At 39.3% G+C, this 27,971-nt stretch overlaps 1 protein-coding gene, 1 non-coding gene and 1 pseudogene across 2 annotated transcripts; all 3 read right to left on the bottom strand.

Moving 5' to 3' along the window:
• Positions 1–896: 896 nt before the first annotated feature.
• LOC125577536 lies at positions 897–1,003 on the bottom strand. The gene has a single exon (XR_007315944.1). It is a non-coding gene; the product is annotated as a small nucleolar RNA R71 (small nucleolar RNA).
• Positions 1,004–13,919: 12,916 nt separating this feature from the next.
• On the bottom strand, positions 13,920–20,951 carry LOC106418825 (annotated as a pseudogene).
• A 1,241-nt stretch (positions 20,952–22,192) lies between these two features.
• LOC106418969 (patatin-like phospholipase domain-containing protein 4) lies at positions 22,193–24,339 on the bottom strand. Its single transcript, XM_013859705.3, has 7 exons — positions 23,754–24,339; positions 23,539–23,682; positions 23,321–23,393; positions 23,141–23,246; positions 22,963–23,059; positions 22,581–22,676; positions 22,193–22,489 (listed from the first exon to the last, which is right to left on the bottom strand). Exons 1-7 carry the CDS (start codon positions 24,192–24,194, stop codon positions 22,334–22,336), a joined length of 1,113 nt encoding a protein of 370 aa, XP_013715159.1. The 5' UTR covers positions 24,195–24,339; the 3' UTR covers positions 22,193–22,333.
• Positions 24,340–27,971: the final 3,632 nt, after the last annotated feature.

Raw genomic sequence — 27,971 nt, 5'->3', positions numbered from 1 at the left:
CTTTTCCAATAGTTAAGAAAGTATCATTTAGTTATTTCTTTTAATTAGTCATAGTTTAAAAACCCATCTAAATCATTGGTTGCACTTAGATTAAGTGATTACTTGCATTCTCGGTGCTTTGATATCTCTCAGAACTGGTTCGACAATCATTTATACTACAGCATTTGTCTTAGGAGCCTTGAAAACTCCTAACATCAAATTGGCGCCGTTGCCAAATTCTGAGTAGATTTAAACATTGAGATTTAGTCAATTGCTTGAGACTAAGTCATTTTTATTTTCTTTTGTTACTGACTCTTCTTCACCTCCCTTTAATCTACAGGTGTATGAACTTGCGGAGCAGGGGTCCATCAAACCTAGTTCCAAGAGCAGCAGACATCAGAGCTTTAGAGAGAGAGTGTGCTAGAAAGAGAAGAGAAGAAGAACATCAGGCTCAATTGCAGAGACTGAACACTGACATGGGAGACGTTCATCAAGAAGATGCAGGCGTCAATGGCGCTAACAACAATGGTCCACCTAACCAACAGCGAGCAGCTCGACCCATTGGCACTTACGACCGTCCAAACATTCATGGTCATAGATTGGGAATCCGAGCACCCGCTGTGGCAGCCAACAACTTTGAGATCAAGTCAGGACTCCTCAACGTGATCGAGAACAACAAGTATCATGGCTTGGCTCTAGAGGATCCATTTGATCACTTGGACAGGTTCGACAGCTACTGTGGGTTGTCAAAAACCAATGGTGTGTCCGAAGATGCCTTAAAGCTCAAGCTATTCCCTTTCTCTTTGGGGGATAAGGCACGTCAGTGGGAGAAGTCTCTACCCAGCGACTCCATTACCACTTGGGATGACTGCAAGAAAGCATTCTTGGAGAAGTTCTTCTCTACTTCAAGAACTGCTAAGCTGAGAAACGAGATCTCCAGCTTTCAACAGAAGGGCTTGGAAGGTTTCAGTGAAGCCTGGGAGAGATTCAAGGGCTACCAAGCTCAATGCCCACACCATGGTTTCTCTAAGGAGAGCTTGCTGAGCACATTCTACCGTGGTGCTCTCCCTAAGTACAGGGCCAGACTGGATACAGCTAGTAATGGGTTCTTCTTGGGGAGAACTGAGGAGGATGCAGAGGAGCTGGTTGACAACATGGTTAAGAGTGATGCAGTCTACAGTGGAGACCACGACAGAGGCAGTAGAACTGATGATAAGCAGACGAGGAAGGAGTTGAAGGCTCTACAGGATAAGATAGACATCCTCATTGCTGATAAAGCTACCCAAGAGCAGCTGCACTTTGTTGGCAACCCAAGCCAAGAGACACCAGTTGTTGTCCATGAAGTTGAGGGTTTGGAAGGTCAGGAAGAGCTGTGTTTCATCAACAACAATGGTAGCTGGTACAAGAAAGAACCCAACTTTCAGTACAACAACTACCAACAGAAATCCTATTCCAACAACCAACAGAGTGGTTATCAGCCTCGGAACAATCAGCAAGGCAGCTATCAACCTCAGCAAAACCCTCCTCCTGGTTTCAACAACAAGGGCAACCATTCTTCCCAACAACAATCTAATCCCTCTACCTCCACTCCTCAAGTCAGCAGCACTGATGCTCTACTGAAACAAATCCTGGAGTCTCAAACAAGAAGTGAGAAGCATGTTGGCTATGAGTTGAAGAATCTTCACTCAAAGATTGATGGGAGCTACAATGAGCTCAACAACAAGTTCAGAGCTTTGGAGAACCAGTTTGCTGCCATGAACACTCAACAAAATCGCCAACAAGGTTCTCTACCTGGAAAATCTGAGCAAAACCCCAAGGAAACCATGAAAGCTATCACTCTCAGGAGTGGTAAGGAGTTACCTCAGAGAACTCTCACCAAGGATGCTGAGAAACAAAGTGAGGGGGTTGCCATCACCATAGATGATGAAGTGGTGATTGTTGATGAGAAGATCAATGACGAGATCTTGGAAAAGATAGTGGAAGCAAAAGGAAAAGGAAAGGTTGGAGAAGAGAAGAAAACAGTTAAAGATGGTGAAGTTGTCACTCCTGCAAGTGAAAACTCTTTTGTTCCTCCTGCCTATGAACCCAAGCTTCCATTCCCAGGTCGATTCAAGAGGCAGCTGCTAGAGAAGTACAAAGCTTTGTTTGACAAGCAAATGAGTGAAGTCCAGGTCACAATGCCCATTATTGATGCTTTCATGCTGATCCCTCAGTACAGCAAGTTCCTCAAAGATGCTGTAGCTGCAAAGAAGAAAGAGATGGAGGGCATGGTGATTCTCACTCATGAGTGCAGTGCTATCATTCAGAGGCTGGTCATTCCAAAGAAGCTAGAAGATCCAGGATGCTTCACATTACCTTGTGCTCTTGGACCTATGGTATTTGATAGATGTCTCTGCGATTTGGGAGCTAGTGTCAGCTTGATGCCCCTATCTGTTGCTAAGAAGCTCGGTTTCACTCAGTACAAGAAGTGTAGACTTTCTCTGGTATTGGCTGATCGTTCAGTGAAGTACCCTGTGGGTATCTTAGAGGACCTCCCAGTGATGGTTGGAAATTATGAGATCCCTACAGACTTTGTGGTGCTTGAAATGGGTGAAGAAGCTCAAGATCCTTTAATCCTTGGAAGACCTTTCTTAGCCACAGCAGGAGCTATTGTTAATGTGAAAGAAGGCAAGATTGATCTCCATCTGGGTAAAGGGCACGTTCTCCATTTCGACATCAAGGAAGTAATGAGGAGGCCAACAGTTCAAGGGCAAGTGTTCTACATTGAAGAGATGGACGCCCTTGCTGATGAACTCCTTGAAGAGTTGTCACTAGAGGACCCTCTACAGCATGCTTTAACTGTAGAGAAAGAGGCTGAGGTGATTGAGAACCTGGAGAGTACTGCCTATGGGATGATGCTGGATTCACACCAGGGGTTTTTCAGTAAGGATCAGTACGAGGAGCTTCCACAGATGGTTCACCAACAAGTCTCAGTCACTCAACAAGAGGACACCCAGCAAGATGACTGGAGTGAGCTTAAGGCACCTAAAGTGGAGCTTAAACCTCTTCCCCATGGTGTAAGGTATGCATTCCTTGGTCCTAATGAAACTTACCCTGTCATTGTGAGTAGTGAACTTACTGAAAATGAGCTATCTGAACTTTTGAAAACACTTAAAAGATTTAGAAAGGCAATAGGTTACTCACTAGATGACATCAAGGGGATATCACCCTCTTTGTGCATGCATAGGATACATCTTGAGGATGAATCAATGACTTCTATCGAGCATCAAAGAAGGTTAAATCCTAACCTGAAGGATGTTGTAAAGAAAGAGATTCTTAAACTCCTAGATGCTGGTGTTATTTACCCTATCTCAGATTCTAAATGGGTATCACCTGTGCATGTTGTACCAAAGAAAGGTGGTATCACTGTGATTAAGAATGACAAGGATGAATTGATACCAACAAGAACCATCACAGGTCATAGAATGTGCATTGATTACCGAAAACTAAACTCTGCATCTAGAAAGGATCATTTTCCATTACCATTTATTGATCAGATGCTTGAGAGACTTGCAAATCACCCATTCTATTGTTTCCTTGATGGGTACTCAGGATTTTTCCAAATCCCCATACATCCCAATGATCAAGAGAAAACGACATTCACATGTCCCTATGGTACCTTTGCATATCGAAGGATGCCATTTGGTCTATGTAATGCTCCAGCCACCTTTCAAAGGTGCATGATGTCAATTTTCTCTGATCTGATTGAGGATGTTGTGGAGGTATTTATGGATGATTTCTCTGTCTACGGATCTTCGTTTTCTGCTTGTTTGTCAAATTTGTGCAGGGTCCTACAGAGATGTGAAGACACCAACCTTGTGCTGAATTGGGAGAAGTGTCACTTCATGGTCAAGGAAGGGATTGTGCTAGGACACAAGATTTCAGAGAAGGGGATTGAGGTGGATAAAGCCAAAATCGATGTTATGGTTGGTCTGCCTCCACCAAAGACAGTGAAAGACATCCGGAGTTTTCTTGGTCATGCTGGATTCTACAGGAGGTTCATCAAGGATTTCTCCATGATCACTAGACCTTTGACCAGGCTGCTGTGCAAGGAAGCTACCTTCAGTTTTGATGTGGAATGTCTACAAGCTTTCAAGAAGCTGAAAGGTGAACTCGTTAGTGCCCCAATTGTCCAGCCACCTGATTGGGATCTCCCTTTTGAGATCATGTGTGACGCCAGTGACTATGCTGTGGGAGCTGTTCTGGGGCAGAAGAAAGATGGCAAAACCCATGTGATCTACTATGCCAGCCAAACCCTCAATGATGCTCAGATGAGGTATGCCACAACAGAGAAGGAGATGCTGGCAATTGTTTTTGCCTTTGAGAAGTTCAGGAGCTACTTGGTTGGGTCTAAAGTCATTGTCTACACAGATCATGCTGCCTTGAGACACCTTTTGGCCAAGAAGGATGCAAAACCCAGGCTTTTGAGGTGGATCCTTTTGCTCCAAGAGTTTGATATGGAGATCAAGGACAAACCTGGAGTTGAGAATGGAGTAGCTGATCATTTGTCCAGGTTGAGGGTAGAGTCTGGTATCCCTATTGACGAAGGACTTCCTGAGGAGCAGATCATGGCTATCGAAGCAGTGATAGCAGTTTGTGAGACTGGTAGGAAGCTGGAAGAAGTCAAAGCAACAGAGGAGAAAGAACCCTGGTATGCTGATTTGGTGAACTACCTAGCCACAGGAAGAGAACCTCTGAATCTTGTGGGCTATGCCAAGAAGAAGTTCTATAAGGATGTGAAAAGATACTACTGGGATGAGCCCTACCTCTACATTCTCTGCAAGGATCAGCTTTATAGGAGAGTGGTTGCAAATGAGGAGATTGATGGGATCCTTGCACAGTGTCATGGATCATCCTATGGAGGTCACTTTGCCACCTTCAAAACAGTTGCAAAAGTATTACAAGCTGGATTCTGGTGGCCACATATGTTCAAGGATACACAAGACTTTGTTTCGAAGTGTGATTCTTGCCAAAGAAGAGGAAACATCACCAAGAGGAATGAGATGCCTCAAAATCCAATCCTTGAAGTTGAAGTGTTTGATGTCTGGGGTATTGACTTCATGGGACCATTTCCATCATCTTTTGGCAACAAATATATCCTTGTGGCTGTTGATTATGTCTCCAAATGGGTGGAAGCCATTGCAAGCCCCACCAATGATGCTAGAGTTGTAATCAAGATGTTCAAGAGCATCATCTTCCCAAGGTTTGGAGTTCCAAGAGTTGTAATCAGTGATGGAGGTTCCCACTTCATTAACAAACTGCTTGAGGGACTTCTCAAGAAGAACGGTGTGAAGCACAAGGTGGCAACTCCTTATCATCCCCAAACAAGTGGCCAAGTTGAGATTTCTAACAGGGAGATCAAATCTATTCTGGAGAAGATTGTGGGGATTACAAGGAAGGATTGGTCCAATAAGCTTGACGATGCACTTTGGGCTTATAGGACAGCGTACAAGACACCACTGGGCACCACACCTTTCAACCTAGTGTATGGGAAAGCTTGCCATCTGCCAGTGGAGCTTGAGTACAAGGCACTATGGGCAATAAAGTTGCTGAACTTTGACATCAAGAGTGCCAAGGAGAAAAGGCTTTTTCAGCTACACGAGCTTGATGAGATAAGAATGGATGCTTTTGAGAACTCAAGAATCTACAAGGAGAAGACTAAAGCTTTCCATGACAAGAATATCCTGAAGAGAGAGTTTAAAGAAGGAGATCAAGTTCTTCTCTACAACTCTAGGCTGAAGTTGTTTCCAGGAAAGCTTAAGTCAAGGTGGTCCGGTCCTTTCAAAGTCAAGGAGGTTAGGCCATATGGAGCAATAGTTTTGTGGAGCACTGATGGAAGAGACTTCACAGTCAATGGACAAAGGGTTAAGCTCTACATGGCTACTGCACCAGAGGAAGATGGGGTTTCAACTCCACTGTCTGATCCTACCCCGGCCTAATCTAAAAGGAGGCAAAGTCAAGCTCGGGACTTAAAACAAGCTCACTTGGGAGGAAGTCCCATGCGTATCCTTGTACATATTGCATTGGTATTTCCATTTTTCATCTTATTGCATAAAAAAAAAAAAAAGAAAAGAGAGAGAAGTTGTGTGCAGGTGCTTGATCGGTTCAGTTTTGAGCAGGAGTCGTGCGTGGGAGCGAGGTCTCACAGCGACACCTCAAGGTCGCTCCAGCTGGGAGCGAGGTTTCGAGAGCGACACTCCAAGGTCGCTCGCGTTTTCGTCGTCGGATCAAGAAAAATCGCCTCAGAGCGAGGTCTCGGAGCGAGGCCGAAAGGTCGCTCCAGCTGGGAGCGACATTATGGGAGCGACACCTCGGAGTCGCTCGCGTTTTCGACGAAACGGAGCTCAAAAACTGACCCGGAGCGACGTCCTAGAGCGACACCTTGAAGTCGCTCCAGCCCAGAGCGAGGTTTCTAGAGCGACACTTCAAGGTCGCTCGCGGTTTTGTCGAAACACGACGCGAGGAAACGACTCGGGAGCGACCTCTCCCAGCGACACCCTCACGTCGCTCCCGAACCGGTCCAGGTAAGTTTCCTAACTCTAAACCCCGGTTTAATTCAAGTAAACTGACCCTAACCACCCTAGACCGAACCGGACGACCCTAAACCTACCCCAACCCCCGCGACTCTATCTCTCTCACTCTCCCCTCCTCTCACAAACTCACAAACTCTCTCAAACTCACCCACACCAAAAATCCCAAAACCTTCTCAATTCTCACCCAAATCAACTAGTTCTTGTTTCTAAACCAAGCTTTCGCCCCTGTAGCCTATTCCTCACCACCCATTCACCATTTCCTTTCATCCAGAGCAAGGTATTGAGTTTTTAAATTCAAATTCGTAGGTCCATGAACCCTAGAATTTGAAAGTCGAAATTTGGTCACTTTCTTGCTAGATTGTGGTGAAATAGACTAGGGAAAGTTTATCTATCAAGTTGGGTTGTTGAATTAATGGTGAAATTGAGTTTAATTTGCACTTTGGCAAAATTAGGGTTCATGGAATTAGGGATTTTCGAATTTGACCTTAATTGGGTGAGTTTGTGGGTGAACTAGATGTGTTAAGGTGTTACAAGAGTGAGAATTGTTGCATTGTGTTGAACTTGAGTTTAAATTGATAATTCATTTGTTAAGTTCACTTTTGCAATTTTCTCTTGCAAAATCTTGTTTTTCTTTACTTCCAACTACTTATCCCTTTTCAAGTTTTTACTTCTTCAGGTGAAAATGGTTAAGAAGACAAAGGGAAAGTTGGAAGCTGAGAAGCAAGAAGCTGAAAGAAAAGAGTTTGCACTAAGAGGAAAAGCTTTATCCTGCGAGCCAACTGGGTCAGGGACGCAGAGAACCGTTCGACAGCAGACTTTGGCTGCAAGGAAATCGCAAGAACAAGAGAAGAGGGCTGGGAAAAGTGTAGCAGTTCCCACTCATGAGGAGAGTGAAACTGAGAGTGCTGATGAGCAGGCACCTACGAAGAAAGCCAAGATGTCCAAAGGAAAAGGGGTTGCTGTTGATCGAGACAGGGCAAAAACTCCATCTGTGGAGGAGCTGTATGATCACTTGAAGAATGGGGTCACTTGGGCTCCAACCAGGTTCGCCGACCTCGATTTGCTGAAGGAGTTGGGCCTAGAATCCGATATTGAGGCGATGCTGGGACATTTGAAGATGCCAAAACTCCTCACCATGGCTTATCCTTTCTACAAGGATGTCACTTGTCAGTTCCTATCCTCTCTTGTGGTCACTTACCACGACACGGCGCATGTGAGGCAAGGATGGGGAAAAATCACGTTCAAGGTCAATGGAAGAGAATACAACATGAACTTCAAGGACATTGGGAGGGTCATGGGGTTCCAAGACCTAGAAGACCACTCACTTCCCAAGTGTGAGAACCTCCCCACAGAGCTTTGGAAGTTGATCACTGGAAACAGGCACTCTACCGGGGCTGACAAGAACTCACACATCCGACACCCGTCTGTACGCTACCTCCACAGATTGCTAGTCCATGCTTTCTACCCACGGAAGCAAGCTGGTAATGTTACTGAGGAAGACATGCGACTGCTCTGTCCGGCTATCCGTCCTTACGCTCAACCTGGAGTGTTACCCCTTCCCAGCACTGATATCTATGCTACCTTTGGGATGGTCAGTTTCTTTGTGGGCCGTCTCGAACACTACAGAGACTGGGCGTGGTACACCACTGATTCGCGCCCAAAGATGGGGATAGGCGGAATGATCACACCACTGCTCCAATTTCTGAATGTTCCCTTGGGAAAGGACGCAGCGGGGCCTAGGTTCATTGATGGCACCTACTTGAGGATTGCCACCTATTTCAGTGGGATGTATGGGAAGGACTACGTCTACCACTACTACTTGCAGGGCAAGCCAGTCGAGGTGGTTCTTCCAAACCGGAACCTGACGAGTTTAGAGATACCAGGAGCTGTCAGCTTCAACATTCCCCAGGAGTACTTTCTCGGAGAACACGGGCCTCTCGATCCAATTCAAGCAGCTTCATCAAGGAGAAGGAGTGTCCCTACGCAACCTGACTCGCCTGTTGCAGACACGTCTGAGCATATCTATGGACCTCCGCGCTACTACTTCAAGCCCCATGACGGAGTCCTTCCCCCTGGAGCTCTCCGTGATGCTCATGACCACATTGGTCGTCTCCAGAGGTGGAACAAAGCTCAGGACAGAACGATAGAAAAGCTGAAGGATAAGTGCAAGGCGCTCAGCAAGACTGTGAAGAAGCAGGCAAAGACTTCAGCCAAGTTCATGAAGAAAGTAGCTGATGTCTTAACTAGGGGAGGAATAGCTGGATGTAGCTCAGCCGATTTCGCTTTCGCGAACACCTCAAACCCCCAGCCCCCACCCCCGCCTGATGCTCTTGGCTTCCCCCTCACTGCTGCGCAGCTTCAGCGTAAGTGGAGGAACCCACCCACTCAACCTTCCACTTCCGGCAACAAATCCCCATCCCTCGCTTCTTCTGACAGTGAGCACGAGATTGACGAGGTTGAGAGCCAGCCATGGTATGGAGGCTCCGGTTCAGCATCCGGTGGTTACTACACCACCTTCCCTCCTAACGACGACGATGCTGGGGCATCTGCCCCCACCTATTATCCATAGGAGGTACTTCTTTCTCTCCCTTGTATATACCATTTCATTTTTGCATATTAGTTTTCTTCTCGGTATCTCTCTCTTTCCTTGACAACACAGAGACTGTGTAACTCAAGTTTGGGGGAGGTACCAAGCATTTGATCATGTTTGCTTTGATTGTGTTTCATTTGAGTCATGCATTGCACACCTATTTGCATAAAAAAAAAAAAAAGATTTTTCATTTAGTTTGCATCATTTGCACCATTAGGAGAGTCTAGAGCATATAGGTTGCATTCACTTGCATTGGGAGCAATGATTTTAAATGCCTTGTAAAGAACACTACGTTGCCTGAGTAGCCATGCACTTCTCAAAAAGACTTGTATGTTTCGAGCCTTGAAAACTCTTCTTGAAACTTGTTGATTGCTGAAACTCAGTCTTTGAAGCCAACTACAACCTTATTTGAACTGAATGAACTTAATGCTTCTTGCTTAGGGTCCCTTGTGTACTGAGTCATGGCTATACACACTTGAGTTGTCACATCTTTTATGCCAATCTTTTTGACAAACTCTAGTGGTAGACCACTCCCAAAACCTTTCCTTCCTTTTAAGCTTTCATTGTTTGATGAGTGAGGCCTTCTTCGGAAAGTCTTACATGTGCATAATGTTGAGAGTATCGGGAACGACAATGCTTGATCTTCATTTTTGCTAGATTGGACACTCTATTGTCTAGCTATAGGTGGGAGGGTGAGTGTTGTGATCATGATTTGGGAGAAATAAAAAGGATAGATTCTTTGTGCTTAAGTGAATTGATTTATTGGGATAAGTAGAGAACCTCCAGCTCTAGTTTTGAAAAGTCTTGGCCCCCAACCTAAAAAAAAAAAAAAAAAAAAAAAAAAAAAAAAAAAAAAAAAAAAAAAAAAAAAAAAAAAAAAAAAAAGGGGGCTAGCAAAGTTGTTAGGAGCTGAGAGACATTTTGAGGTTGTGAAAAATCCCTTATAGATTTCAAGGAAAAAGAGCTGATGTTTTTAGAATCTTTTGGTGAGAGGTGTGAGTTGGGTTTGACATTTGAGAGTGAATGTGTAACTTATATGTTTGGGAAAAGGGTAGAACAATGGAGATTGAGCATTGTATGCATGAGTTGGTCCCTTTCTTAGATATATTATGTGCAATGTCAAGGCTACTTGTTTTGAGAGTAAACCACCTTAAAGATCATATGTTTTGAACCTCTTGAATCACTTGAATAAAAGCCTTCCCTTACCCAACCAAATGACTTGGACCAACTGACCATTTGCAAGAATTCACTTGATATCTTACGCTTAATGAATGTGAGAGTTGGCTGATTTGAATGTGTGGATGCTTGATGATGAGTGTAGGGACAAAAGGAGTTGAGATAGGCCTAGAGAAGCTAGAGTGTAATAAGAGAGTGTGCTAATTGTGTTTGCTAGTGGTGTTTCTTTTGGCTATGAGCTCCCACCTTCAACCTCTCTCCCTATGAGTTCTAGAAAGTTCACTTGTGGACAAGTAAAGAACAAGTTTGGGGGAGTTGATATCTTGCATATTTCTATTGTTTTATCCATTCATCCATGTGCATTTTGATCATATAGATTAGGATTTAGCCATGTTTAGGTTGCATTTTGCATACATGAGTCCTTATCAGGTATTGGAGTACCACATGGAGTTCTTGGAGACACTTGGAGGCATTTGGAGCTCAAAAAGGAGTGTTTAGAGTGGTCATTGGGCGAGCAAGGCATGGGAGCGACCAGTCCGGAGCGACGCCACCGAGTCGCTCTGATCACCCTACTGGAGCGACCTAACCAGAGCGACAGGGAGAAGTCGCTCGCGGTTTCATCACTCGGAGACGCGAGAACGAGCCCGGAGCGACCTCTCGGAGCGACACAGCGAGGTCGCTCCAGCTGGGAGCGACGTTATGGGAGCGACAGGGAGAAGTCGCTCGCGGTTTCATCACCCGGAGACGCGAGAACGAGCCCGGAGCGACCTCTCGCAGCGACACAGCGAGGTCGCTCCCGAAGCCTGGAGCGACTTGTCGGAGCGACGGGCTGAGGTCGCTGCGCGTTTTATTTCTACTCGAATTTGTGATTTCTCAAGGGCCTTTTGGTCATTTCATTATGCACGTTTTTATTTTCTAAACCTATGTTTTAATACTCTAGGAGCCACCAAGAGGGGGATCATCTTTGTTCTTAGAAAAACCACCAAAAACCTTTGGAAAGTCATCTCTTTGAATCAATTGATCAGTTTATTATTGAGAATTCTGTGTTCTTATCTATTTCCTGTGTTTCTCTACATGATTAATCTGAAATCCAACATGGGTTTAAGAGGAATCATGGAGATTAGTGAGTAATCACCTTTTGAATTCATGGGTTATGGAGATTGAGGGTGATTAGGTTAGAACTAGGATGTTTTAGTGTAGATCATTCATATTTCCTTGCTAGTTGAGTGAGCATAATGCATCTTCTGAGTTGGCCACTCAGTAGTTGAACCTTAGGCATTTTCCCCCCCCCCCCTGAAAGGTGTTCGAGGAAATGCCCGAGACAACTCTTCTTAGCTTTTAGCATACTTTGCCAAAGACATTTGTTGTTAGAGGTGCTAAGATAGCCATTGGACTTGCTAGTTACGATTGCTTTCATATTATTCAACCAAAGACATTTGATGTTTGAATTGTGTTAAGTAAATGAACATTCATCTAGACATAGAGTTTGTTTAGGATTGTGTCCAAGCTTAAGGTTAATAGATTGATTGATCGTTTGCCATCTTTAGTTCGAAACTTGATCACCCGAGGTCTAATCCCTATATCCATGAGTTCTCTTTTCCAATAGTTAAGAAAGTATCATTTAGTTATTTCTTTTAATTAGTCATAGTTTAAAAACCCATCTAAATCATTGGTTGCACTTAGATTAAGTGATTACTTGCATTCTCGGTGCTTTGATATCTCTCAGAACTGGTTCGACAATCATTTATACTACAGCATTTGTCTTAGGAGCCTTGAAAACTCCTAACATCAGATGTTGCCCAGATGTGTTGTCTAAAGTAATATGGAACCAATTGACACAAGACAAGAAGAAATTCCTTAGTTATGGAAGAGGTTTTGCTAAGAGATAACAACAAGTTAACAACATAGATCTATAGTTTCTTTGAGAACTATAAGTCTGGCTGGTGTTATCTTGCTATGTGAGGTTCTCATCTGTAATTTCTACAGCTTTTTTGTTGTTAATTTGAAAGAATTCTCGTCAAACTCAAATTGAAAAACTAAACATGAGTTAATAATGACTCATGTTTCACTTTTGTTGAAATCTGATCATGGTTTTGTTATACATGGTAACTTGAGAGGAAGGTTGGATGTGAATATGATGCTGAAGACGGTGGAGAAGAAGAATCCCAGTGGCAGATTCATCTGTTGCATTAACATGGTGAAGATTCATCTCAGAAACAGAGGAGATGATAGCTTTGATGGTTCAGCTGATTGTTGGCAGTTACAAAGCCACGTAAATCTGATTTGAGCAAAGAGATAGGTGTGTCTGCAGAAGAGAAGGCAATGGGATCTTTGGACCGGTCGATGAACACTATTTTGTCTCAATTTTACTTTTCGTGACGCTTTAGTTTGTGGATATTATAACTGTGTACACCCTGACAGCAAAGAAATAGTGTACATATGGATAGTAATCTTACTGTACATACAAATCGTGTCTAATAACCTGAACGATGTGATTTCTTTTGGTTAACTAGTATATGATTATCTTTGACTATAATGAGAAGGCTTTATCATCCTAACGAGAAGGCTAGATCAATCATTGTAACAAGAAGGCTTGATCATCCTAATGTACTGAAGTTAGAAGCTTGATCAATATGTCTGGTTTCCTCTTCTCTTTACTTTTATTTTGTATATATATATATATATATATATATATAGAAAATGAGCGTATAAGCCAAGCTGATACAAAGCAAAACTACAAAAATATGTACAATCACAATTAAACACATGTACATATGTACACTAAACAAATGTACATATGTTTCACAAACCCTCCCACTGACCGTACATATGCTTTATAAACATTTCCATTCTAAATAGGATTTAAGCAACTAATATTCCTCTTTCTCTATTAGGTTAGTGCAATCAGAGAAAAAAACTTGTTTCAGGTTATAAATATGTACACTCTGACAGTAAATAAATAGTGTACATATGGATAGTAATTTTATTGTACATATAAATCTTGTTTAATAACCTGAATGATGTGATTTCTTTTGGTTAACTAGTATATGATTATCTTTGACCATAATGAGAATGCTTGATCATCCTAATGAGAAGTCTAGAGCAACCATTGTAACGAGAAGGCTTGATCATTCTATTGTACTGAAGTTAGAAGATTGATCAATATGTCTGGTTTCATCTTCTCTTTACTTTTATTTTGTATATATATATAGAAAATGAGTGTACAAGCCAAGCTGATACAAAGAAAAACTACAAAAATATGTACAACCACAATTAAACACTCATATGTACACTAAACAAATGTACATATGTTTCACAAACCCTCCTACTGACCGTACATATGCTTTACAAACCTTTCCATTCTAAATAGGATTAAGCAACTAACTTTCCTCCTTCTCTATTAGGTTAGTGCAATCAGAGAGAAAAAACTTGTTTTAGACAAATGCATTGATTGCATTATTTCAGAAATTTGTCTATGCTACTATTTTGTGCTATGACTGTGTAAAAAATGTGTTTGGGAATTTTTTTATCGGCATTTGATATTTCTTTTTTTAGATCTTGTTCATGTATTTGCATATTGCAACATATGTATGGCCAACATTAATGTCCATGTGTACACATAGACCTCATTATCCATGTGTACGTATCCACATGTACACCGGTTGGTAATATCCACAGCTTACGATATCCATGTGTACATCAATGTCATGACAAATAATATTTTCAAGCATGCTTTCACTCAATCCCTCAACATAAGAAAAAAAAAGAACTTACAAAAGCGTCAAAGCTTTTATTCATGGTGTCGGAGTGTCCAAATTCTCCACCATACGGAGATGATGATTCATGCATAAGTATCAAGAAAGGGGTGAAGGAGAGCTCGCGTCGGTTACGGCGGTGTTGTGGCGGTTATGGTGTTGACGATGGGAGTACATATGAGGAAATGGGTGGATGTAATTAGAGAACTGAACAAACCTTTGTCCCACGAGTCTATGACCATCATTAACAAACCTTCTAACAATTGAAAAACCAACAATTTTGCTATGTCATCTACGTCGTCGTCGATGTCACCTACTGCCAACGTCTCCGCCGTCATCTATGTTCTCCCACTGTCGTCTATGTCACCATTTAACCATCATCACCATCATCAGACCAGCATCTTGGTACATCTCAAAAAATAGATCGAACAACATAGATAATCATTTGAAGTGAATTATGTTGGAAAAGAAATATGAAAAAGCAAATCTGGATGAAGAAGAGAGAGTGAGACCTACTATATTTTTTCATTTAACGAAGTCTTTTAGATTTTGTTATAATAGAACTATGGTTTACTATTTGAAAAAAAAAAAGGTTAGTTTTGGAATTTTGTATGCTCCACATATGTGGTTTCTCATGGAAAAGAGTGAAAAACTGCTCTAGTAGTTATAAGTGTCTTATAGTGTTATAAAAAGTCAAAAAGTGACCTTGGGTGTAATTGTTTCAAAATACTATGTGCACCAACTAGCTACAAGAGATGTAATAGCAAAAAGATGCAAGAAAGAAATAAGATGAGGAGAAGAAAACCATCGTTTAAAAATAAAGATAGACTGATCAAATAACAATGGTACAAAGAGAGCTGACTAGTTACATAAAGTAGAGAATAAACTCTCGAAATAATAAACAGAACCAGTGAGTCTGTTAGGTTGGAAGAGTAACTCATACGATTGGGTATGGGGATCATGTATCACCAGTGGGTCAATGCAAGCACCGCTTTGAAGCAAAATCCGACCCTTGTCCACATTTGCTATTGGTAAAAGCGTGAAGTCAGTACTCCACCAAGAAGAAATTGGGTTGAGGTCAAGTGAACACATTGTCTTCCATGTCTTGCCTGAAGAATCAAACGACCATATTACTTGGGTGTTCTCTTTTCTCTTTCTCTCAGACACGCACAAACGGTTATCGAGGATGCACATGGTGAGCAGGTGAGGATCACAAGGGTGGGCAATGGGAGCTTTACAGATGAGTTGGAATGTCACAGTGTGAAGATCAAAAGATAGTACCATGGGTTCTTCACACGCGGTGAACCAATAAAGAGACCCATCTAAATGGACGGGTTTATGGTAACAATTGATCGGATAAGGAGAAGCAGGGATAACGTACCTCCAAGTGTTGGTGCTAAAATCAAAAACTTCGCAGTGAGGAACAAACTTTGGTACAAACCCGGATTAATTATACAACCAAACCGGCTTGTAAGTGCCTCTTAGTTTATCTTTACCAAATCCAAGCCTAGGGATTGATACCACTCAAATTACCCTAAGGATTGATTTATACTCTCTCAAATAAGAGGTCGAGTTGTAGTACTTAGGGATCGAATTCACAGGGAGCTAGAAAACCTAAGAAATCTAATATGATTTGTTATGCAAGATGGTTTTAGAGATTTAAATGTAAATTGCAGTTTAATATTGAACAAGTGTTTGTTCAATATGATTGGTTGAGGTTTTGGTGCTTAAAAAGGAAATAGTTAGACTTAAGCTTTTTACAGGAAAATTGGGATTATAATCCTACAGATGTCTAATTAGTTGCATGCATGATAATGTAAAGCTCAACTACTTGATCAACAAGTCAATCAGCTCTCGCATGTTTTGACTTGTCTATTAACTAGATCTAGTGATCTCAACTCTCGTTATTTTGATCAATAGAAAGTGTCGATCGATAATCCTATAGGGATATCGATCGATACACCATTTGCTCCGTCGATCGATTATTCAAGTATGGTATCGATCCACGCGCTCTAGTCAAGCTTTATGTGCGGGTTGACTAATTGCTTACTAAGCTCACTAGATCAGCTCTCGCCTTGCTCATAGCAAGAAACATAGTTCAATTAGAATGTTTTCAAGATGAGAATGAATCTCTCGCTTTTATCAATCAATCCTATGGCAAGTTCTAGGTAGCTAATCTAGACACAAGCATTAATGAACAATCCTAATAATGATTATCACAACTCAACCATCTATAGTTGGGGCTAATCAATCATAACCTATTTAAACTCTAAAATCTAACAATGGAACTACTCAGACATGGCTAAGCCATTCATAACATCAATTAAGTATGATAACTTCATTAGAATATTAAATAGATATTAATGGAGTTCCAATCATAAATTATAACTTTGGATCTTCTCTCTAATCTATCAAAATCCTAAAAATAATGCTGTGAAAATAATAAAACTAGAAAAGCACACTTTACCTCTAACATGGCGGCAAAGCTTATATAATTAGGGTAAAACTCGTGAGGGGTAATTTTGTAAAATGGTGAAGACTTGGGCTTCAAGTCGGCTGTGACCAAACGGGCTTTCTGCACGCTTCGCTGTCGATCGATACACAGATGTGAGTATCGATCGATTATTCATCTCCAATATCGACCGATGGTCGAGCTCGATGGTCATCTCGGGTGTTTGCTCCAAATATCTCCAAAATTCTCCAAAATCATCACTTATCTCCAAAACACTCATGATCTTATAAATATAATAAATAGACTTTATAATATAATAATTATTAGTAAAAACACCTATAAACTATGGATAAAAATGGGTCAAATCCATAGTCTATCAGGGATTGTGCATTCCATAAATCCATTCTCGTCCCCCTGAATGATGAGGTGTTGTAGTTGGAAAGAGGAAGAATCCGATGCCATCCAATGGCGGGATTGGCAACAACACTCAGTTCGAACATACATAAGACGCATATTAGACCGTCACAACTACTATAGCAGAACATGCTACACGTAATAGGGAACTTGAAAGTCCAATCTATTGATGACCCAAACACAAATGTTCGATCATAATCTAGGTCCTCATGGTCTTCATAGCAGAGATTCAAGATAAGGACATCGGGACCACGTAATTGCTTGCGACGGATCAAGTGTCGTTCCTTGAAACGTTGGGAGTCGATTGTGAATTTCCACTTCTTGGATACAGATCAGAATCTCAGCAGAGGCTCTGCGGGCACGAGGATGAGCTCTACCAGATCGTGGGGTAGCAATTCCGCTCTAGATGAGTTATGTCTTTTCAGTTTTCAGCAACATTCTACTTCGGTTCTACAGAAACTACTCATGTGAGTTCTATAATTAAGAGTATATATAGGCACACAATTTTATTCAGAAAAAAAAGAAAAAAAGGAAAGTTTCCATTGAGTAACACGGAAACAAACATATTCATATTGAACAAAACTTAGGTTCAACCTTTAAACTCACCTCCCTTCTTAAAGCACATCCAATGAGGTTCTACCCATTAGAGCACTTTCAATGGAGGTTCTTTCCATTGGGGTTCTTAATATATGTGTTATGTATATATATATATGTATGTATACATTATATATGTATAAGTAATTGTAGGGTCCACAATTTTTGTGGAACCCCATAGGTAAGAGTTCTTAAAAGAGGGTTTTAAGAATCCTTATTTATGGAGTTTCAAAATAATTGTGGATTCCACAATTATTTACACATATATAATATATACATACATATATATACACATAATACATATATTAAGAACTCCAATGGGGTTTCTCCCCATTGGAGATGGTTTAAACTTGCCATATATGTATATATTGTATATGTATATGTAGTTGTGGGGTCCATTATTTTGGGAAGAACCCCTCCTTAAGAGACTTTAGGAGGGGTTTTTCCCAAAATAATGGATCCCACAACCACATACACATTACAATCTATATACAAAATTTTAATAGTTATATATTTTAAATTATATTCATTAACTAATCTTTAATTCAATTGTTCGACGAAGCACTTTCGAAAGATAATTATACTCTTAAAAATCCAAGTGTCAGTGTTAGAGAGTATATGGTAGATAAGTTTAACCGAGCCTTCAACATGAATATAACTTATGTGTTTTTTAAAAACAAGATCGATGAATTTGATCTCCACTCAAATTACCCTAGAGAGTGAATTACTCTCTCAAATAAGAGGTTCAGTTGTAGTACTTAAGGATCAAATCCACGAGAAGTTAGGGAACCTAATAAATATAATCAGAGTGATTAATCTAGGTTGATTATGATTAAATGTAAAAAGCAGGTTTGTGAGCAAGGCAGTTGCTCGATTGATTTGATTGGATTTTTGATGTTTTAGATGAAATAGCTAGCTTTAGGGTTTCTATTCAGGTAATCAGGATTATAATCCTACAGATTCCTAACAAGTTGTATGCATGATATTATAAAGCTCAAACACTTATAAACAAACCAATCGGCGTTCACTTTCTAGGTTTGTCTAGTGACCAGATATAAGTGTCGATCGATGATTCTAGAGGAATATCGATCGATACACTTGTTGTACCGTCGATCGATTATTATATAGGAATATCGATCGACACGTTCTTAGTCAAGCTTTACGCGCGGGTTGAATTAGGCTCACTAGGCTTCCTAGATCAGCTTTCACCTTACTCTAGAAATCCTAGCTCAATTAGGACGGATTCAGGGTGAAATGCAAGTGATGACTTGAGTCAACAACTCCTAGGCAAGTTCTAGCTAGCTAAACTAGAAACATGAATTAATGACAATCCTAATGATGAATACACAACTTAGCAATCTATAGTTGGGGCTAATCCTTCGTGACCTATTTAAACCCTAAACCAAACAATAGAATTACTCAGACATGGCTAAATAATTTATAACATCAATTAGGTATAAAAACTACATAGATAAATAAATAGATATTAATGGAGTTTCAATCACAAATCTCTTTGGATCTTCTCTCCAACTCTACTAAAATCTTAGAAAACGTTTACTGTGAAAATAAGAAAACAAAAACGCATCATTTGCCTCTAACATGTTTGCAAACTATAAATATTAGGTTTAAATTCGTAAGGGATAATCTTGTAAATTGGTGAAGTCTTGGACTCTAAGTCGGCTGGAACCAAACGGGCTTCTGCGCACTTTGCCGTCGATCGATGTTACAAGATATGCATCGATCGATTATTGTCTCTGAATGTCTGCCATTGGTCTTGCTTGATGGTCAGCTCGGATTTTTTCTCCAATTATCTCCAAAATGCTCCAAAATCATCACTTTCTTTCAAATCACTCATGATCCTATAAATAAACTAAATAGACTCTACAACATAATAATTAGTTATTAAAACACTTATAAAACATGGCTAAAAGTGGGTAAAATCCATGGCCTATCAACTCTCCCAGACTTATCATTTTGTTTGTACTCAAGAAAAACATACATGCATTATCTCTGAAAGAGGTTTGAAAATAACAGGGACTCACAGATTTAAAACTTATAATCATCATCTTAGGAAATCCTAGTCTTTGAAGCACACTATACCATATCCTAGTCTAGCAACCAAATTATATTAGTCAATAACTTAGCAAATCATGTCTGACAATCCCCTCTACCAACCTCAATTCTTGCATAAATAAAAGTGTAGGTTTTACCTTGGAGGGTATCGATCACATGATACAAGAACAAGTATTTGGATCTGCATGTAAATAAAAGTTCCTTTCCTCTGTCTCTACTAATTTCTCTCTCAGTCAAAGTCTGCTTTATTGCAAGAACATTGACCAAGATTGGACATGCTTCGATGAATCAAACTTTAATGGTTTTAGCCACCAAATCTTGTTTACTTCTTTTTGACCTATATCCTAGGATTATTTGTGAATCAAGCCTTAATGGTTGTAACCACCAAGTCCTGTTATAATCCTTTACCTATATCATTCTTATGAATCAAGCCTTAATGGTTGTAGCCACCAAGTCATGTTCGAATTCTTTTCTTAAATTATCATCTATAATTATTACATATGTATATTTTTATCTATATTTCGAAATAGAGAGAGAGGGTGATAAATCTACACAAGGCTTTACTTTCTAGACTTTCTTGAAGAATCAAATCTCATGTATACGAAGCCCCAAGACAAGCAGAGTTGAGCTCAATTAGGTTGGAGGTCAGCTTTGGTTCCTTCAAACATTCTCAGCAAGTGTAACATAGTTGACAGGTTGATCCACTTTGGTATCTTTAGTGTTATCTCCAACTAGTAAGTCTAGAATGGTGTGGTTAGATAATAAGAAAAAACAATAAGTTCATTGTCCCCTTCTTGACTCAATAAAAACTTATTTTTGAAAATATTTTAATAAGACTCATGAAATAAACTAATATCTATAAACCTCCCCCAGACTTAAACTACAATATCCCCAGTGTAAATTCAGTCGGACTTATGGTGAAAACTAAAGCATAAGAACACAATTTAACAAGTAAGAACGATACACCAGACCGGAATAGATGTCGATCGATGTAAAGATGTTGTCATCGGTCGTGACAGGTGATGTTCTGTTGATCGATGTCCGCAGAGTCTCGTCGGTCGATATTATGGGCAATCGGGATCTCTTTTTTTGTTTTTTTTATGACCTGCAATTTTTTTTTAAACTAACATAAGTACTAAACTAATAAAAACCAATTAAAAATTACCTAATAGTGGGTTGCTTCACACTCAGCGGTTTGTTATAATCATTTAGCTTGACTTTGGAGGTGATTTGGCTAGTAATATGGAAAGCTGGTACTTGCTGGAAAGCAAGTTTCCATCTTTTATCTGCTCTTGTTGAACCATGTACCAGTGAAGTCTCTTATTGCCTTGTCTCCTCTGCACCATTTGTCTTTCATTGTTGCAGTTGTATGCTCTATCTTTTGCATTCTGTCTCCAAGACATTCAAGTTTGAACTGATGTATCACAAGTGTGGCATATGTGTCAATTGAGATATCCTCTCCATGGTTGTTTATATCAGACATTTGATTTCACCTTTGGTACTAGCCCTCGTCGGTTTGTAACTTCGTGATCGATGTCCTTCTGGGACTGTCGGTCGATATGTTGATGCGTCCGTCGATCGATGTCGATGCCTCTGGTCGACGAGCGATGTATCTCTGAATCTCCACTATCTCCCTCTGCATTGCTTCTGTCTGAGAAGTCAAAGAACTGATGGTGATGTCCCATGGGAAATAGATGCCATCACATCTCTTATCAAGCCTCTCTTCTGCTGCTCCCAGAGTTCTGTAGATCTCTTCTACCATCTGATCAATCTCTGCTCTGGTGTAAGAATCTGGTTGAGACTTCATCAGATTTGATTGTGACGGGTCAGCGTCGATCGATGTTGTAAGGTCTCTGTCAATCGATGCTGGTGTAGTTGTTTCGGCTGCACGCTGTGTCTGCATTCTGGCTATGTCTTGCCTCATCTCCTCCATGCATGTAGTCAACCAATTGATGCTATCATTCAGTCGGTAGTAGACACCATCAAGCTTCATCTGAAAGTCATCTTCATTTTTTTCTTGGGCTCCACATATTCCATAAAGCATTTCATTTATCTCATCTTTGGTGTAGATTTCTGGTACCAGCTTGGTCAGTGTGAATGACCTAGCATGTTCAAGAAGACATAGGTAGCTGGACTCGTCCATTGAAACCCTTTCCAGAAGATTTCTGATATCATCTTTGGATACACGGATGATGTGTCCATCTACATCTCAGACATGTCCATGATCATCCTTGTGGAATTTCCTACTTCCATCACAGTCATAGGCTCTTTTTTCAAATTCGGGATGTCTATCGATTGATGTTGAGTCTTCATTGTCGATCGATGGTCGAGTATGTTGTTGATACTCCTGCAGCTCAAATCAAAACAAAACAAAACTATTACCTTGGCCAATGATTGCATCCCATCCTCCCTCTTCGTGCTTTTCCAAATCCCTACCAGGAACCGATTGCTCTCTTTCACTTTTACAAACAATGTTGTGGCGACAAATCTCCAAGTACCAAAGCTTTGTGGAGTGACTAATGTTTGTTTGTTGGTTGTTGCTATAAATCAAACACATGAAAGTTTGTAGTTTTTTGATGAATAAAAGAGGCGTTGAACTCTTATCTACCACTGGATTTTGTTTTGATTACAAAAGTCTCCTTGTGGGAAAAGTATTAATCTACTATTATAGCGCAATAAACAGACTATTTTTAGTTAAAATAAATTAAGTACTGAATTCTTGTAATTTCTAACTAGCTTGAATCGCTTGAGCTGCAGGAGTATCATCATAGACCAGTTCATCCACTGGATTCATCTCAGACCACGTAGCTGCATCGGCATATCCTAGCTCAAACAGCCTATCCAACACCTCGTCTTCTGCTGGCTCCAGTGCCCATTTCAATAGCTATGTATCAGAAAGAAAAAAAAAAACGAAAGATTAACACACTTACTCTCAAAGGACAATGATATCCACTAGAAGGAACTGATCATTTAACCTGTCTTGCGGTTGCCCTGTTTAGAGGGTTGCAGTCTGGGCTGATCCCAATACCCTTTAGTTTGAAGCTACTAGCGGAAAACGCACAAACTCGAACCTGTGAGAAAGATTTGAAACAGAAAGTTCATTGAGCTCCAAGGAACAGCTGCTATAACATGTGACCTAAAGCGAAAATCACAAAGCAATGGTCGGTCTTGTTTCACTCATTTACTCTATTTTTCAGAATTGTCTTATGATAGTTTAACATATGAAAGGGCTTCCAAAATAGTGACAAGGCCATCCACGCTTTTAGTTGATCTCAAAGAAATGGAATCAACAGACAACAACAGAAGCAACAACTACTCAAGATAAAGAATAGAGAAACAAAACAAGAAGCGTCTTACTGTTTTAGCAGCAGCAGTTGGTGGCATAAACAATGTCAAACCTCCATCAACACAAACTCGATTACGGAACATCGTTACAGGCCTTGGTGCAAGGTATCTGCATTTGTTCTTACATAATGTAAGTTAAAAGTTGGTGTAAAATTCAAAAGCAAGCACCAGTAAACCTCTAGGTATTTACCCTGGAATAAATGAAGATGTATGAACGGCATTTATAAGGTCACTTTTGGAGTCGAATTGATCCACCAGTAAACCTCTAGGTTTCCAGAGCACCTGTGTGACAGCAACTAAAATACCAGTAGAATGATGATCAGAGAAGTCAAATCGAAAGAGGATTGAAGGGAAAAGCTGCTTCTTTTACCACGAACTCTGCCATTGGACCTAATATGAATATCATCCGGTAGTAATTTCTCCATAGACTCTCTGAGCACAGCCTAAAATCACACATCAACAATATCATCACCTTGCGTTTCACTCATAAACTCTTATATTGCATACAAAACCATGCTATAAAAGAAATGACAGGACAAACATAAAGTCTAACTGTCTGAAACAGATAACAAGAAGAAAACTAATTACCCCAAGACGAAAAGCAGTGCCATTGCGTCGACAATCATCAGCAAGAACCTTGGTAGCTTCAAGGGCTTCCCACATAGAGGATCCTGAGGTTATCACAGCACAGACTACAGCACCAGCAGAAGCTCCTGCCAAAGGAGTAGTGTCCTGAATCAAACAACATAAGTTACCATCAACAACCTTTTCTTGAATTCAGACAGAGAGAATTCAAGAAGCACCTTGATGTAACCCTTCTCGATGAGAAGCTGAGCAACACCAAGATGATAAGGGAACAAAAGACCAGCGGCAGAGAAGCTAAAACCGGGGCTTGTAATGACCCTCCTCTCTTTCTCAGCCTCCACGTCTTTAACCCTTTGTTCCCATATCATCTCTGGATCAACCTCATCTTCAATTACTGTTCCTATTCTTTCTCCCTCATCACTCGGAGGCGTCCGTTGATTGGACCTTTTCAAAAGCCTCGACGCGACTCCGATGAACATATCACCGGTGGCAGCAGCGAAGGATCTCTTCTCTGGATTCGAAGAAACCTGCTGGTTTCCGGCAGACCCATCAGAAGAAGAGGAGCATGATAGCCTAAGGGAGAAAACCCTCGGTGAAAGGTTGAAGCTTTGGCTTGTACGGAGCGATATGAAGGGTCTGGGAAGAAGAGAGATTGCCATGGATAAAAGGGTCACACTCAGATTATTATTCCAAAGTTAGAGATTTGATCATCGCAGTTCACCAGATACAGAGAGTCGTCAGAATGAATGAGACTGTGTTACGTGGCGAAATTGGCTGCTCTATAAATGCAAATTTTACAGAATATCTTTTCCGAACAACAAACACCGACTCTTTAATTCGATCAAATGCTGGAACGTGACTTTTACCAAGTTATACCTAGAAGATGGTATAACTAGTTTTAGTTTTACCAAGTTTTACATTTGTCAAAGTATAACTTGATAAAACTATAACTTAGTTATACAGTTTTACTAATGATTGTACGAATTGATAAAATTAATTCAAAGTTTTATTAAGTTGTATTATTGTCGAAGTACAACTTTGTAATACTTTGAATCTAGTTCAATCAAGTTTTACAGTTTTACAAAGTTGTATTTTAATGATTGTATAACTTGGCAAAATTTTGTTTCTGGATTGAAGTTTTTGTTTCACATTTCTCATATATTCTTACAACAAGCTAGATTTGTAGTGCGAGAGAGACAGAAAGAGAGAGAGAAGAAAGAGAGAGAGAAGAAAGAGGAAAACATATGAGATTCAAAGAAGAACCCTAAAATTGCAAACAAAGAACAACAAATCAAAAAAGAAGAAAAACATATACGATTCGAAGAAGAATGGATTCGAAGAAGAAGAGATTTGAAGAAGAAGAGAATCGAAGAAGAACAACAGGAAAAGCAGAACAACCGAAGGGGAAGAAAATTAAAGACAAAAAAGATTTGGATCGAAGAATGAAAGAGAAGAGAGAAAAAGAGAAGAGAGAAAGAAGATGAAGAATGAAAATGAAATCTAGATCTGCAGAGATAAGAGAGAAAATTAGGTTTAGTGGCATGTTGTGTAAATAAGTAGATTCATATTGGGTATATTAGATTTTTTTATCAGATTTCGAATTAAAAATAAATAAAAACTAGCTTTTGATCCGCGCGTCTGCGCGGATTTGTTCTTCATAATTATATTATTTTTAGTGTTTGACAATGCCATAACTTAATTGTTTATGTTCTTGTTACAAATTCATATGTTATTAAGTTTTTGACATTGGTGTGTCTTGTTTAATATGTTTAGCTTCCATTATAAACTACAAAATTGTATTTTTCTTTTATTTGTTTTTATTCGTTTTATTTGGTAAAGTAAACATTCAAGTGTAAAATATTAGAGTTTAGTTATACTTGTGGATTTTATTATATTATATTATAAATATTTTGATGTAAAGTTAAATATAAAATTTATATTTGATATTAAGATTTTTAAAATAAATACATCATTTAGACAGAAACATAAATAAAATAATGAAAGCAACTTACCAAAAAGCATTCAAATAAGTACTCGATCTTAATTTAGACAGAAACATAAATAAAATTCATTTTATATTTGAATGTTATTTAGTAAAATAATAAATTATTGATTTTATTATTGCTGTGTGGAGAATGATCGTGATTTTGGGTTCATCCGGTTAAGATAAACGTAATTTAAGTTTAAGTGACGTCAATTTATTTTAGTTGGTTTAGAAAAAATTAAAACAAACATTACTTTTTATTATAGATCAAATATAGTTGGGTAGGTTATTTTTTTTTTTGAGAAACACGAATTTAATATCTTTAATAACTAAGTTAATGTTCTATCTATATAATTAAATAATTAATAGTCAAATTAGAATATTTAAAAATCAACTCATAGATGATAAGTTGTATGTCTTTGATCTGAATGTGAATGTAGTAGGTGTGTAGTATAAAGAGTATATGATCATTTTGGTGAGATATTCACAGTATACAACAAAATCTAAACATAATTATAGAATAGGAATATAGTAAATGATAGTAATATTTAGTTAATCACCGTATTATTTTTGAACACGTAACAAGTATTTTTGTGAACCTTCAATGGTTCATTTGAAATAAATTTAACTAGGTGGACCGTCCGCACGTATGTGCGGGCATTAACATTAATATTAAATTAATAATTACATATTTACAATTATATAATACTTATGTTACATGTATGTGGTTAATATGAAAGATTCGATGTTACATATTGATATTTATACTATGTTCATGTGAATAAATAATACATTAGAACGTATAGATTAAAAATTTCAGTGTTTCGTATAAACAATATGAGTTATAGAAAATACAAAGTAACTTAAGTCCATAAAGTAGAGAAACCAGACCTTAAGACCTAGGCTTCAAGTTCTGTCTAGATTAAGGTAAAACCCACACATCATATAAGATCATATTTTCCATGTCTTAAACGCCAGATCATCATGAAGAGTCTCTCGATTTTCTTAGCACCAACATCTTTCCAGTCTATTGAAAGCACTGTCCCATTAGATTCCACCTGTTAATTGTGCAAAACTGCAAAAGAGTTAATCAAAATGCCAAAACATTGTAATCTCCATGAGAGAAGAAAGACTAAATAGGAATATAGATAGATAGATACTCACAAATGATTTGCTTTAGCACTCCTCATATCCTCATCAGAATTCAAATATATCTCACGGAAGAACTTGTTCAAAGCAGCGTCTCCTTCAAGCTTATCATCCTTCTATTCTTCTTCACTTCAGCTTCAAGCTTGTCATTCACCAATACTTTCTTGGAAGAACGATAAGCCGGTCTCATTGAAACCTCTGCACCATTACACAAACAAATAATATAAATTTTAAAATGTCAATAATCTGTGATTCAAACTTTTCATGAGGTGAAACTAAATAAAAAGAAAAAAGAAAGTAGAAAACATGTTTAAGAAATTCGGGTCTGGTAAAACTGCTGGTTGTTTGCCATGTTCAAGAGAGGCCCATGTGATTATCTCTGCTATTAAAAGACTTTTCTTTTAATTTTGGTTGATATTACTTCATATCTGCACTTCACTACTGCTATCTGAATACACACCGCAAGGAAAAAAAAAGGTCAATACAATGTGTACAACTCAGAACATGACATTGTTTGAGTTTAAAAGGACTGCTTGGTACTATCTAATAAAACGTATCATTTATATCAGATAAAGTGTATCCTTTAGATACATAACTCTTTGAACTGTTTATAGGTTAAGCATGATTATTCTGTTAACTTTTGTTCGTAAGTCAGCCGTTATCCCATAAATCAGCCATCACTAACGGCTGACTTCTTTTCGTAAATCAGCCAATTTCTCACAAGTCAGCCGCGTTGTTTAACTCAACCACAAAGTAACCGTAACGAAGTTTGTAGCGCTTTACGGCTGAGTTCAGTAATACATGTCAACGCATTCTTACGTAGTGCCGGTTTTTTGCTTACGTGGCATTAAAAAAATAATGGCATTTATATAAATACATTTTTTCTCTCAACATAATAAAAAGACACGCTGGATATTAAAAGAAAGACATTAATAAAAAAAAATTGTATGGTTCTTGTAATATGTCCTAAAATGTATAATGTTTGAGTAAACTTCCCAAAAGTTAATCTACTCAAATATCCCAAGATATTAACAAGAGATTACCTTAAACATCTGAACCAGCCAAAGAGGCATTTCGATACAAGAATCCGTCTGAAGAAGGGTTGAAGCAACAGTAACTGGTAGTCTAGCGTGTATGTCTTTGTACCTCTTCTGCATTTATACATATCGGGTACACAAATTATTTCCCAAACTAGACAATGATTAAAACTTTATATACCCCTAAGCACCAATTAGAAAATTCAGGCACACTTGAGCGAACCAATTACACTCCTAGTCAAGGGAAATAATGAAATGTAGGGAAA

This window comes from Brassica napus, chromosome A8, assembly GCF_020379485.1.
Source record: "Brassica napus cultivar Da-Ae chromosome A8, Da-Ae, whole genome shotgun sequence".
Taxonomy (NCBI): Eukaryota; Viridiplantae; Streptophyta; class Magnoliopsida; order Brassicales; family Brassicaceae; genus Brassica; species Brassica napus.
The sequence above is the reverse complement of the archived record's forward strand: the minus strand, read 5'-3'. Positions and strand labels throughout refer to the sequence as shown.